At 48.1% G+C, this 12,411-nt stretch overlaps 1 protein-coding gene across 1 annotated transcript in view; it reads left to right on the top strand.

Moving 5' to 3' along the window:
• The window catches only part of NT5C2 (5'-nucleotidase, cytosolic II), a 40,753-nt gene extending 30,435 nt beyond the window's left edge, over positions 1-10,318 (top strand). The window contains exons 5-17 of the mRNA XM_009881534.1: positions 397-488; positions 680-737; positions 1,929-2,022; positions 3,023-3,076; positions 4,263-4,346; positions 5,076-5,117; positions 6,205-6,312; positions 6,643-6,709; positions 7,376-7,546; positions 8,384-8,435; positions 8,685-8,745; positions 9,301-9,477; positions 9,694-10,318. Coding sequence (XP_009879836.1) covers positions 397-488; positions 680-737; positions 1,929-2,022; positions 3,023-3,076; positions 4,263-4,346; positions 5,076-5,117; positions 6,205-6,312; positions 6,643-6,709; positions 7,376-7,546; positions 8,384-8,435; positions 8,685-8,745; positions 9,301-9,477; positions 9,694-9,951 — 1,318 coding nt within the window. The 3' untranslated portion in view covers positions 9,952-10,318. The remainder of the gene's footprint in view (positions 1-396; positions 489-679; positions 738-1,928; positions 2,023-3,022; positions 3,077-4,262; positions 4,347-5,075; positions 5,118-6,204; positions 6,313-6,642; positions 6,710-7,375; positions 7,547-8,383; positions 8,436-8,684; positions 8,746-9,300; positions 9,478-9,693) is intronic.
• Positions 10,319-12,411: the final 2,093 nt, after the last annotated feature.

Here is a 12,411-nt window from a genome sequence, read left to right as displayed (position 1 = left end):
GGGGAGTGAAAAGCAACACATGGAAAGTGGGGGAAAGTTTAAGATAAGCAAACAATGAAAGTGCAGATGATTTAAGGCATCCTCATAGTTAGCAGTATGGGGCTTAAGGTCAAGTTGTGGACTCTCGACCACTCTGTTTCCCTGTGTGGGCTCTGCTCAGTTTGCTGACTCAGCGATGAGGGCTTTGTGCCTGGCTCTGCCGGAGCCAGCGCGGTGATGGGAACGCTGGTGGATGCAGTTTGCTCTTGCACTGCTAATGCACGTGGGAAAGCTGGATGTTGATTAAAGCACAACAGACTCTAGTTAATGGACCCAGCTACAACTATATTTTGCAGGTCAGCACATTTTATCCTCGTTTTTTGTGGTTTCACTCTTCTCCACCTTATCTGTTCTCAGGCCTGAAACACGGGATCAATATCCAAATAAATTTATCCAGAGGGATGACACAGATAGATTTTACATTCTGAACACGTTATTCAATCTACCAGGTGAGTGTAATATGAGTGAACACAGGCCTGATGCAATGCCTTTGAAGCCAGTAAAGCTTTGCTAATGTCTTACTCTACTTACCTGTTCCTTTTTTTTTTGCATTAAATTTATTCTTTTGGGCACAGGAACCAAATTTAGCTGGCCATATGATGTTATCCTTGTTTTAAAATGTTGCTTTGTTTCTTTGCAGAGACCTACCTATTAGCTTGCCTAGTGGATTTCTTTACTAACTGTGACCGGTACACTAGGTGCGTATTCCCTCTGGTTCAAGGTGCTGATGGTACAGTAAGATTGTTATTACAAAAAGCAATATAGCACAGATGGAGTTGTTCTTAATATCAGTGGAGGCCCCTCAAGTGGTTTTGGTGGAGAAAAGTTCAGGCTTCTTATTCTTTTGACATTAACAGAATTTAGTGGTGACGGGATGATCTATATGTAGAGCAGAGACTGGTTATGGAGGTCTCCTTCGCAGGGTGTATTAGTATCACCATACTGACTGGCACTGGTGTTTGGGCCAGCTTCTAAGACCACACACTTATTACAGGGTGATTACAGGCACCAGACAGCTCATTTTGAACCCGTCTCTATTGGAGCCACGTTTGAACTGGTAACTGAAAGGCTAAATTTCCTCAGCCAGTTACCACAAGTCCCTCACGTCATAATTGAGGACTTTGGTCACTCAAAGGTGAAGTGCTCAGGCACAGTATGGTGTAAAAGGCTGTTTGTGCAGCATGAGTATTTACCTAGCTTTCAAATAGGTAGCAACATAAAAACAAGCTGCGGGTTGAACCGGCAAATGCAAATGCTGCTGTGCTGCTGACTCATGTCATGGGTCATCTTTGGGTATTATTTGAGTGGAAGGCAAAGGTTTAATGGGATTTTACCTGAGAGCAGAGGAACTGTTGTGCGGACAGTCCATCAGGTGAAGTATCCTTTCTCAGGACAGGTGTGATGATAGCTGTCATAATAAATACCACTCTGTTTAATCCTCTTTGATTTCTTTAATGCAAACTCTCATGGGTGTCTCAAAGATACCTCCAGAGTATCTTTGTTGGGGAAATTTCTCATGTTAACTTAAATGTTCAACACAGAAGCAGTTCCTCCTCTCAGCAGCGAGTGTTACATTTAGTTGATTTCCATGGCAGCCCCTTCTTTAGTGTTGGAAAGAGGGAGAAAGAGCAGCATTGTGCTTACATTATCAGTGCCATTCATCTATTGTAAAATACTGTAAACTGCACAGTCCCAGTCTTTTTTCCTTCTTGTAATACTGTGGGGGAGAAATAAGAGTTGCAGTCACAGAAAGCTGTAGTACTGCTATGGAGGCAGAGGCCCATAGTTAGGAACTCACATCCTAAAATTTTAAACAAACGTTTCTCTCCTTGACATGCTTCTTACCTGCTGTGATTGGCCACTACGATCTCTCCTCTTTCTCCTCACAGCTGTGAAACGGGGTTTAAAGATGGAGACCTCTTCATGTCCTTCAGGAGTATGTTCCAGGATGTCAGAGATGCTGTTGACTGGGTTCATTACAAGGTGATTGCAAAAACTCCTTGGGACGTCTGTAGTTGTAACTGAGTTAGAGAGACTGGTTTGTAACTCTTGAGTTAAGATGTGTTATTTCACTTTTGGGCAAGAGCCCCGCTTTGCCGCCTAGTGAGCAAATAATAAATTACAGTTGTATGTGAGTAAATCAAGATTTTGACTGCCCTCCTGGTAGCGGAGCATATCTGTCTTGGCTTCCTCTTCCTTTTTATTGTGCCCAGATTCTGTTTCTGTACTGTAATTCATGGGGTTTAGAATGTGATGCCATGAGGGTATTTGCACTTACAGTCCACAACTTGCGCATTGTCCTAATTATTAAAACAGCATTTTACTGTAAAAGGAGTACATTGGTACTATCTTATGTTGTCTGAAAAGTAACTGCATTAAGCAGAAAAACACATCATCTCTTCTCTTTTAAGAGAGGAGAGGCAGTTCATCTTTTTCATACAGTTGTGCACAAATTTAGAATATAATTTTGTGGGCATTAACATCTGGTTAAAGACCCGATTTTCTTGTTCTTCCTGATTCAAGAGGTCTGTTGGGGTGGGGTGGAGGACCATCACAGGAGAACTCTGCTCACAGTTGTACTTGTGGTGGTCCTTTTAGCCATGCAGAAGTCAGGACTCAGTGTTGTGTGATACATGTTGAAGTTGGCCTTTGAGTAAAGCATTATGGTCATTGTTGGAGACAGGTCGTTGACTGTCTTGTTTGGTATGGCAAATCTATTTTTTGTTTGTTTCTATTGTATTCCCTTCTGAAAGGGTTAAAATGCTGTTGAAGTGGATTATTTACCATGGTGAGGGAATCGATGGATCACAGAGTTTGTGATGGTCCCTGCTACTCAAAGCCTCTCATCTCTAGAGTCACTGGTTCAGATTCGCCCTGGTTTGTACTTTCACAGCATTTTAAAGTGTGAAAGTTGGCATTACTTTGATGTCTCTTACATCATAAGTTTCCATTACCTCACTGGGTTCTGTTGTTTCTATTTCAGGGATCGCTCAAGGAAAAGACCCTTGAGAATCTGGAAAAGTATGTGGTGAAAGATGTAAGTGTGAAGTTACTTTACTTGTGCTACGTGACATTCTGTACTGAGTAAGCAGGCAAGAAATAAACATGCTGATTTGCTTTACTAAATCACAAAACAGATAACGCTGTGATTTCTATTGTAATAACCAAAGACAAAGTGGAAAGTTCGGATGCAGCCTTTATTCTGAGCCAGTGATCCACATGATTTCGTATTCACGTGCACGTTTTTTACGTAAAATATAAAAGCCACAGGAAATGTTGTCACGGGACACAGGTGAATACACTGGCAAGCCTCGTGTTGTTTCTTTTGGTGATGAAAGCAACTGTTATTCCCTGCCCATGTTTTCTCTCCAAGAGAAATATCTCTTTTTAAAAAGCTACAGGTGAGCATCTTTCTAGACAGAAGTATTCCTTAGCCATCCAACAAAAATGTTACCTGTGTTTAACCATGAGGGACTGAGGGAAAGACCCTGAAAGACTGGCCAGCATCCAGTCTCTTGATAGCCCCAAAATGTGTGTTCAGCACATCTAATTGAGCAAGCTCCAGTGGTTCCCTTACTTTTGCCCTTTCTGGAGCATACAAGGCCCCTCTGGACCACTTACAGTATAATTATTCTTTAGTTTAGATGAGCTCTGTAGTAGAGTATCACTTTAAAGCAGTTAACCTTGTTTCTAGTTACACGCCTGCAAAATTCTTAGGAAACCGTTCTGTGAGGTAATCAGCTACTCTGGCAATGGACTGAGATTTACGATTCAATAAAAATAGCCCTAGGAATAAATTCTCCCTAATTTGAGGTTGGAATTATAATGCGCTCCAACTTGTGGCTTGCGTGAGCTCAGATTTCACCTGCCTCTGGGCCCATTTTGGGAATGGACTTGGAGCTGGAGGAGCTGCTCCAGCATGCCTGGCATGGAGCAGATCGGTGGGAGCAGCACAGGGTGCCTCGCACTGTCATTGGTAAAGGCACCGCAGTCCAGCTGAGCCCTTCCCCCTTGCCTTCCTCCCCTGGGCTCTGCTCTGGAGGGGTGTTAACATGGATGGATCAGCAGCTTTCCTGGCTCTGGCCAGTGCAAAACACATGAGTTTGCTTGCTTGATGGTTTTAATTGCTTTGTTTTGTCTGGTGGGATGATAGTTGAGAGTGTTTTGCCCATGATGAAACTCTGTAACTTTTGTGTGTGACTTGTATGTCCCTTGGCTTTCAGGGGAAGCTGCCGTTGCTGCTCAGCCGCATGAATGAAGTTGGGAAGGTGTTTCTTGTCACAAACAGCGACTATAAATACACAGATGTAAGTGCTGCTTGAATTGTTGTGTTGGTGTATAATAGAATAAGCAAAAGCCAGCTATTCATTTATATGGGTTTTGGTATGCTATCTTCTGGTGGAGAATTGGGTGTTTTCTAAGCTAGGTGTAGGATGGTTTAGTGAAAGCAGATTAGGTCTCAAGTCATCTTTTGGAGCCCTGGTTCTGTTGCTGACCTAGTATGGGCCTGCTTTAAGTCCCTCTGTGCCTCACTCAGTTCCTCAGCAATTAAAAGGCTGAAAGAGAAAGCAATACTCAGTTTAGATTTCAGCATCATTTAAAATGTAGAACTTCACTTTCAAGGGAGATAGTCTTGTGTACAGGCAGGTCACCAAAGCCATGGTCCTGAAGAGGTCTAAAAGCCAGAAAGGACTGTCTGCTGTGGTTACTTCAACTCCAGGTAAATGTCAGGATGTTGCAACACTGCTAATCCTAAGATTTGTATGCCATTGTAAAGCATTGCAAAATATACCTGAAGCAGTGTGCAGATTTCTGAGGCAAATGTCCTCTTTGATTATAAAAATTAATGATTTAATTCCTGTCACTTGAAATTCCATCCATTTGTTTTATCTCCAAATCTTATGCTGACTTTTGTGTAAATCCTGAAAATAAAGTTCTGTAACCTGAAATGATGAAAGCAGAAAAGTATGCTTTTATGAATTACACAAATGTATGTTTAAAACTCCATCTTTGAACACTTTTTTTCTGTTTTTCAGAAAATTATGACTTACTTGTTTGACTTTCCACATGGACCAAAGGTATGTGATTTCTAGACTGCAGTTCCAATAGAAACTGATGTGCCTAATTATCTGTGTAGCTGGAAAGCATTTTAATCCTGCTTCATCGGCTGCATGGGATTAGTTGCTTTAATCTGGTTAAAATGCACTTGCTGTTTTGTGTCCTATCTGAATGGGATCAAAGCAAATGCAATATAACAAAAAGAAAAGAGGCATCATCTGGTCTCAAACAATAATCTGTGTTAATGATAACATTATTTTAGTGATAACACATTTTAACTGTGGCATTTTGCAGCCACATTTCTTAGAAATCTTGCACAATGTTTTAGATGTTGTTAAAGTAACCTTGATGGAAAGGAAAGAGTTTTGTAAAACAGCAGAAACATTTCTGACTGACTGTGCCTTGACTACGGTAACTCCAAAGGTTTTAGTCACGCTCTTTCTGGTTTTCTGCGGTCCAAATTCAGCCCTGCAACTTGGAGAGAGGCTTATGAGCTGAATTTTTACTGCTTTCTCAGTCTCCCAGTGGGAGGCTCTCTCACACTCAAAAGATGTGTTTTCACACTGTGATAGCTCAAAAAACTCCTTGCTGTGGTCTTGGTCTTAGAAAGAGTGGAAGCATGGAGCAGAAAGGGCTCATGAATGCCCAGTGTCCTTTGGGCAGGGCTGTAATTCAAAGCTGTGCTCTGTGCAATAGAGTCCAGGCATTTTCCCACTCTTGGCAAATCTACCAGCGTGGCCTTGTAAGGCTGAAACCGTGAAGTCGCATGTGTCTGGACCTACGCAGGATGTCACCTTCAGAAACAGTGACAGTGGTGTCATTTACAGCATCTCTTTACACGACAGATATGGTGTGACATGGATGTTCAGCGCAGTACTCCTATCTCAAACCACATTCTCAGTCGTCAATGCTAGGCTGGGATGGGCTTGCCGCAAAAGGGGAGTGCTTTAGGAGATGGCACTAGCAACCCAGCATCATACCACAAGAAGCAAGAGCTGGGGGATTTTGATGGACCAGGTTATGGCTATGGACAATGACACTCTGGTTAAACTCCCTGTGATTGGTTGTGCTGTTCCTGATTCTGGGGTTTGTTTCTTGCCTTTGCAGCCTGGGAGTGCACATCGGCCGTGGCAGTCCTACTTCGACCTGATCTTGGTGGATGCACGAAAACCCCTTTTCTTTGGGGAAGGCACTGTGTTGCGGCAGGTGGACACGGTGAGTGGTACATGGAGAGTACCTGTACAGCTGGAAGGACTTATGCACCTCCTGTGTGGCGACTCTTAGTGGCAATGGGCAACACAGTGTTTAGACAGGACCTGCCCTAGAGATGGTGGTCTGGCCTCTTAGTGATTCCTGAGCAACTCCATCACCTGGGGCACAGAAGAACTTGAGGCTTTGCTGGCTTCCCTAACACACCATAGGTGGCAATAGAAAAGAACGTGAAAAGCCACCTCTAGGCTGCCTGGGAGTGAGAGGGAGACAACGAGTAGGGAGTATCATTAGGACAGAAAAGATCCAGACCATCAGCAATGTCTTCTTTCTTAGGTGACCGGAAAGCTGAAGATTGGTACCTACACTGGCCCATTGCAACACGGCATCGTATACTCAGGAGGTGAGGCAAGAACCCTTCTTGTCCTGTGGAGCAGCTCTGACATGTCCTCCAACCACTCCAGCTGTGACAGGACTTGTGCTGGGCGCTAGGCAAGGTTGTTTCCCAAAGCGCATTGTACTGTACCCTCTGCACACTGCAGCAGAAGCTCTCCATCATCATTGCTTCCCAATGCAGTGAAGGAATGCACCCGTTCCTCCTCAAACACCCTTTTCTTCCTTGCCAGGGAGGCTCTGGGAAGTGCCACTGCAGGGCTTCTGGTGGAGGGGGAGCTGCAGCTGGCCCAATGCAATGTTCTCCACTGTCCTTAACAGTGCTGCCACCAGTGTGGCCACACTTGGAGGGTCCTCTGAGCCAGGGAAGGGCAGTGGGTGGATGCACAGGGCTGTCTGTGATGCCCAGGGCTCCATTACTCTCACAAGGGGTGCGAGGCAGCATGGCCCCTCTGCTGCTGCCATTCATGTGGGGGTGTGCGTGGGCAAAGCTGCCCCTGGGTGAACTCCCAGGTGGGTGGCAGTGCCCCTTGCTGCCATGGCCAAGTAGGGCTGCTACATTTAGCAGTGGAGGTTTCTGGGAGGAAAATGCACCTGGTCTGTCCCTAACCCTGTCCTGAATTGAGCCACGGTTCCTTTTGGCTCCCCGTTCTAAGCCATGCCATTCTTCTCTCAGGCTCTTCGGACACAGTCTGTGACCTGCTGGGGGCCAAAGGGAAGGATATCTTGTACATTGGAGACCATATCTTTGGAGACATCCTCAAATCCAAGAAGCGCCAGGGCTGGAGGACGTTCCTGGTGATCCCCGAGCTGGCGCAGGAGCTGCATGTCTGGACAGACAAAAGCGGTCAGCAGCTGGGCAAACCCCAGGCCAGACTTTGCTCTTGCTTTCCTGGTGCTGCACCTCTGAGTAGGCATGCAGGGGAGAGATCACCCTGGCTTGCCCCTTTTCCTTTTCGCCCTTTTTCCCTGGGTCTGGGTGTTGGTGGCAGGAGCTGGGGCAGCTCTCCAGGGTCCCAGTCCTTTCCTGTGCTCTTTCCCAGGCTGCTTGTGTGTGATCAGCTAAGTGCCGACTTGGCCGGGGAAGAAGCTGCAGCTGGGTGGGGTTGAGTTGTTCCTCATCCATAACCCTGCCCCAAAAACTGCTCTCCTTCTGCCCTGTGAAGCCGTGGCTTCTCTGGTAAAAAGTATCTGACAAGACACCTGGGTTATTCTCCCTGTAATGCCAGAGCTGCTCTCCCATCTGCAGGGAGTCCCTGCTCACCAGCTGCTTCCTTCTCCTTCCTCCTGCTCCCTCTGCTGTGCTGCTGCCAAAGAGCTGTGTGTTTCCCATCCTCCAGTGCTAATGCTTTTCTCCCAGGTTTGCCCTTTGGTGTGTAAATAGGTCTGGGCGTTATGCAAGTTGCCCCATGGCTGTTTGGAAGGTTTTGGTCAGGGCTGCGAAGGTTCAGCCTCAAAAACAAATGAGGCAACGAGAAGCTAAGCCCAAAGCTCTGCCAATGGCACAGAGCACGACTGAACCCTCTCCCTGCACAGTGATGGTGAGATGCCACGCTTCTTGATGCAGTGCCCCTCCACCACCTTGCAAGGGGAACGGGCAGGATGGTGGGTTTGCTTTCAGCGCTTTTCATTTCAAGAGTTTTATTAACTTACCTTTTCCCCCTTTCTTTTCTGGATTTTCCAGCCCTTTTTGAAGAGCTGCAGAGTCTGGACATTTTCTTGGCCGAGCTGTACAAGTGAGTGTTCAAACAGTGACAACTTTATTGCTGCCTCTCCCAGCCTAGCGACAGCTAACGAGCAGCTCTGATGAAACCTTGGGGTTGGGTTAGCGGCACTGCTGCCGGAGCTTTGACTCAGGCCTGGGCTCTGTCTATGAGACCAACCTTCCCCTCCAGACCAGCCTCCCTCCCCCGAGCCCCCATTCCACAGCATCTGATTCTGAAAGGCTTTTCACACCATGTATTTACCTTCTCGCCTGTAACTAGGCATCTGGACAGTAGCAGCAATGAACGCCCTGACATCAGCTCCATCCAGAGACGCATTAAGGTACCAATCATAAAAATCCCTTTTCATCCTTTTGGATCCCAAAGGGCTTGACAACCCAACCCCACTGCTCAGCCCCGAAATGGTTTGCTCTGCCTTTGGGTGGGCACGGCAGGCTTGGCAAAGCTGTTCTGTCTTTGTGGATGCAAACGGAGGAGCTTCTCAGCTCACTGGTGTCACTGGCATTCCTAAAAGGCAGCCTGGTCTGGAATAGGGTCTCCTTCCTCATGCACACAGCAGCACTGACTGACGGTGCTCACTGCTGCAGAGCGAGGCGCTGGCACGCACAAGCTCGGAGGGGCTGTAGCCTCTGGTTCAGCCAGCCCTGGGGTGCCAGCCTGGGGCAGGTGCTGGCCCTGAACCCGCTGCTGCCTTCCCCTCTGTTAGCTGGGACTCGGCTGTGCTCTGATGCCGTGGGATACGGGCACAGGAAGCCTTGCCAGAGATCCTTGCAGACCTCATGTAGCCCCCAGCCCTCAGTGCGCTCCACTTCAGTGTTGTCGTGGCTCCGTGCTGCTGTCTGCCCGGCCCAGGATCTAACCTGCCCTTTGCTTGTAGAAAGTGACCCATGACATGGACATGTGCTACGGGATGATGGGGAGCCTCTTCCGCAGCGGCTCTCGGCAGACCCTGTTTGCCAGCCAGGTGATGCGCTACGCTGATCTCTATGCAGCCTCCTTCATCAACCTCCTCTACTACCCCTTCAGCTACCTCTTCAGAGCCGCCCATGTCCTGGTGAGTTGCAGACCCCAGGGAGGTGGGCAGAGGTCCCAAAAGTGCCTGCGCTTGTGTTTGTTAACACTTCTATAACCACAAACACCAGGAATGGCACTTTGGAGGGTTGGGTGGCATTTGATGCACCGTGGGCCAAAGGGTCACGTTCTGGGGTTTGCTCTCCATCTCGGGGACTGGGACACCCCTTGCCATCTCCTCTCTCTCTTCCATGTGTAGATGCCACATGAGTCCACGGTAGAGCACACGCACGTCGACATCAATGAGAAGGAGTCGCCGATGGCCACACGCAATCGCTCCTCAGTGGATTTTAAAGATTCCGACTACAAGCGGCATCAACTGACCCGCTCCATCAGTGAGATCAAACCGCCCAACCTCTTCCCCCAGGCACCTCAGGAAATCACACATTGCCACGATGAAGATGATGATGAGGAAGAGGAAGAGGAGGAAGAAGAGGAGGAAGAGGAAGAGGAATAAGAAGGAAAGAGCAAAGCATCTCTGAAGACAAGCCGTGACTCTAGCAGTGATCAGGAGCGAATTCCTTTGTTGGGGCCCTTGGGGTGATGGGTTGGGGGGTGTTGATTCTTGCAAAGGCACATTTTGAAAGTGTTCAGAAACTTGTAACAAATTAACACTAATTAGGAGGAGACCCTTGTTTTCAGTTTTGCAGACGGTTCAAAAAGCTGATGGATTCTGCCTGGGTGGTACATTCAGGTTGGACTGCCCGCCTGTGCTGTCATGCTGCTCCCATTACATTTAGGGGTGCTGCATGTTTCTCCCTTTCCGGTGATGTGTTTCATTTGATTTTCATTTGAATGGTGTCCTGTGAACGGTTTTTGCCAGTTGTTACATTCGTTGTAACATTTGTTGTTACATTCGTTGTGTAGAAGGAAGGGGTGTGCTGGGCCCTGCAGGAGACAAAATCATCCAAATCCTCCTGCCCATTGGTTTGCTGCCCTTAACCCTCTGCTTCCGAGCTACAAAATTCCCCCTCCCCATGTTAGCCAGGGTGTTGCTGTGGCTTCCAGCACTCAGTTTACCCTCTGCTTGGCGTGAGTTTCTCTATGTAAGTGGTTCAGTTCCTCCAGCCATCACAGATGGCAGTGGGATTCCAGCTCTTGCATATCTGCAGCCGTACACGTTTCAGCTTGTAGACGCTTGTTATCCTCTCCCAGTGTTTCCAAGCTCCCTTTCATCATCGGCATGTGACGCATGATTTCCAACGCGTTTCTCAAACAGCTGAGCCGCACACTGTGTTCTCCACTCCTGTAGTTTCAGCAGTAAATATTAACCCAGGAGCTTGAAGCTACTGCTTTAGCATTACATTAGTCGATTTGTTTTCCTGCTGCCTATTACTGACCTTTCTGTTCGCTCAGCTTTAAGAAAGTGATGCATCCCAAAGACAAACCCAGCCACCATCTGGAATGAAAGGGCCTGTTACTCCAGCATGCTGCGGGCCACGTTTATCTGCCCTAAACAGTACTTGCCACAGGGCCAGCCCTGCGGTGGGAGCCAGGCTGGCAGCTGCCCTTGTCTTTGGCCTGGTGCAGAGCAAGTTGTGGTGGGCAAAGCTGCGTCCCCAGCCAAGGAGGGTGATGGTTGCGGGCTGCCATGTGGGGACCGGAGGTGGCCGAAGGTGCCCTGCGGGGATGGGCAGTCCTTGTGCCTGAAAAGCCAGCCCGGGGAAGGCGTGGGGCCAGTGTGCAGCTGGGCAGCAGTGCCCTGCGGTTTTCCTCTAGGTCATGGGTGCAGCCTCCCTTACGCCAGCCTGTGCCGTTCGCTGTGAAGGGATTACGAGGGCCCTCTTGTAACGAATTCGACTGTTGTTTCAGTACCATAAACTCATTTAATCTTTTTTTTTTTTCCATTTTAAAGTACCTTAGGAGAAAATAAAAAAAAAAAGAAAAACCACACCAATACATCTGAGCAGGAAACACTGCTGCTGTAGTGGCAGTTGTTCAAGTCAATAAATGATGATGTTTCTAAGAAATGCCTGGCGATTTGTGGCGTGTTGCTGAGATGATGAGGGGTGTGCTGGAGGTGGCAGGGAGAGCTGGGACGGGTGCTGAGGGAGAGGGAAAGCATCTCTGGGAACTGGTTGTGTGACATGTTGCCGAGCAGTGGTTGTGGATCTGGCTTTAAGGGCTTGTCTGGTCCCTGGGTGAGCAGGAAGCGATGGTGGCAGGCGCACAAGGCTCTTGTTATCCCCATCAGCTTCAGCCAGGAGACACGGGGAGACAGAAACGTTTTGGCCTGGATTTAGAGAGTGAGGAGGGGCTTTTCCATAGTGCGAAGGGCAACACCCCCACCCTGCCACTACCTCCAACATTGCCACTCCCCACCACATATGACCCATGCCCAGGATGGCACAGGTGTCACCAGGCACTGCAGACCTGGTTAAACAGAGAAAAATACCTGGGGAAGGCCAGTGCTGCCACAGCTGTGTGTACCCTGCGCCCAGATGAGGTGAGGACAGCCCAACGGCTGTGCTCAGCCATTGCCTATAAACCAACCCCTCATATCAACCAAACCAGGCCAGATGAAGCCCCGCCATCAGAGCTACCACAGAAGGACAGCCAGTACCCAGGGCCCAAAGTGCCAAACAGAAAAGCAATGCTAAATGGCTGCAGATGGTGGCCAACAATCAACAGCCGACACTACAGGGATTGCTAAAAGCCCAAACCCAGCACTGGGTCCCTGACTCATTGATTTTTGGGGTCTGGAGAGCAGCTAACTTGTACCTCACAGGGAGGTCGGCTGCAGGAAGGGTTTGAAGGAGCTGTTCCCGAGCCCTTTCACTAAAGGCCATGCTGGGCTTTGCTATGTTTAAACCTCATTTCTCCAAGTATAGCCACTTGAATTTTTTAAGCTTTAGCTCAGCAGCTGGGAGGGCGTGCGGCTGCAGGGAGGGAGGTCTGGGGAGCTCCGTGCATTCCT

Source organism: Charadrius vociferus, unplaced genomic scaffold, assembly GCF_000708025.1.
Source record: "Charadrius vociferus isolate BGI_N301 unplaced genomic scaffold, ASM70802v2 scaffold282, whole genome shotgun sequence".
Lineage (NCBI taxonomy): Eukaryota > Metazoa > Chordata > Aves > Charadriiformes > Charadriidae > Charadrius > Charadrius vociferus.
The sequence above is the reverse complement of the archived record's forward strand: the minus strand, read 5'-3'. Positions and strand labels throughout refer to the sequence as shown.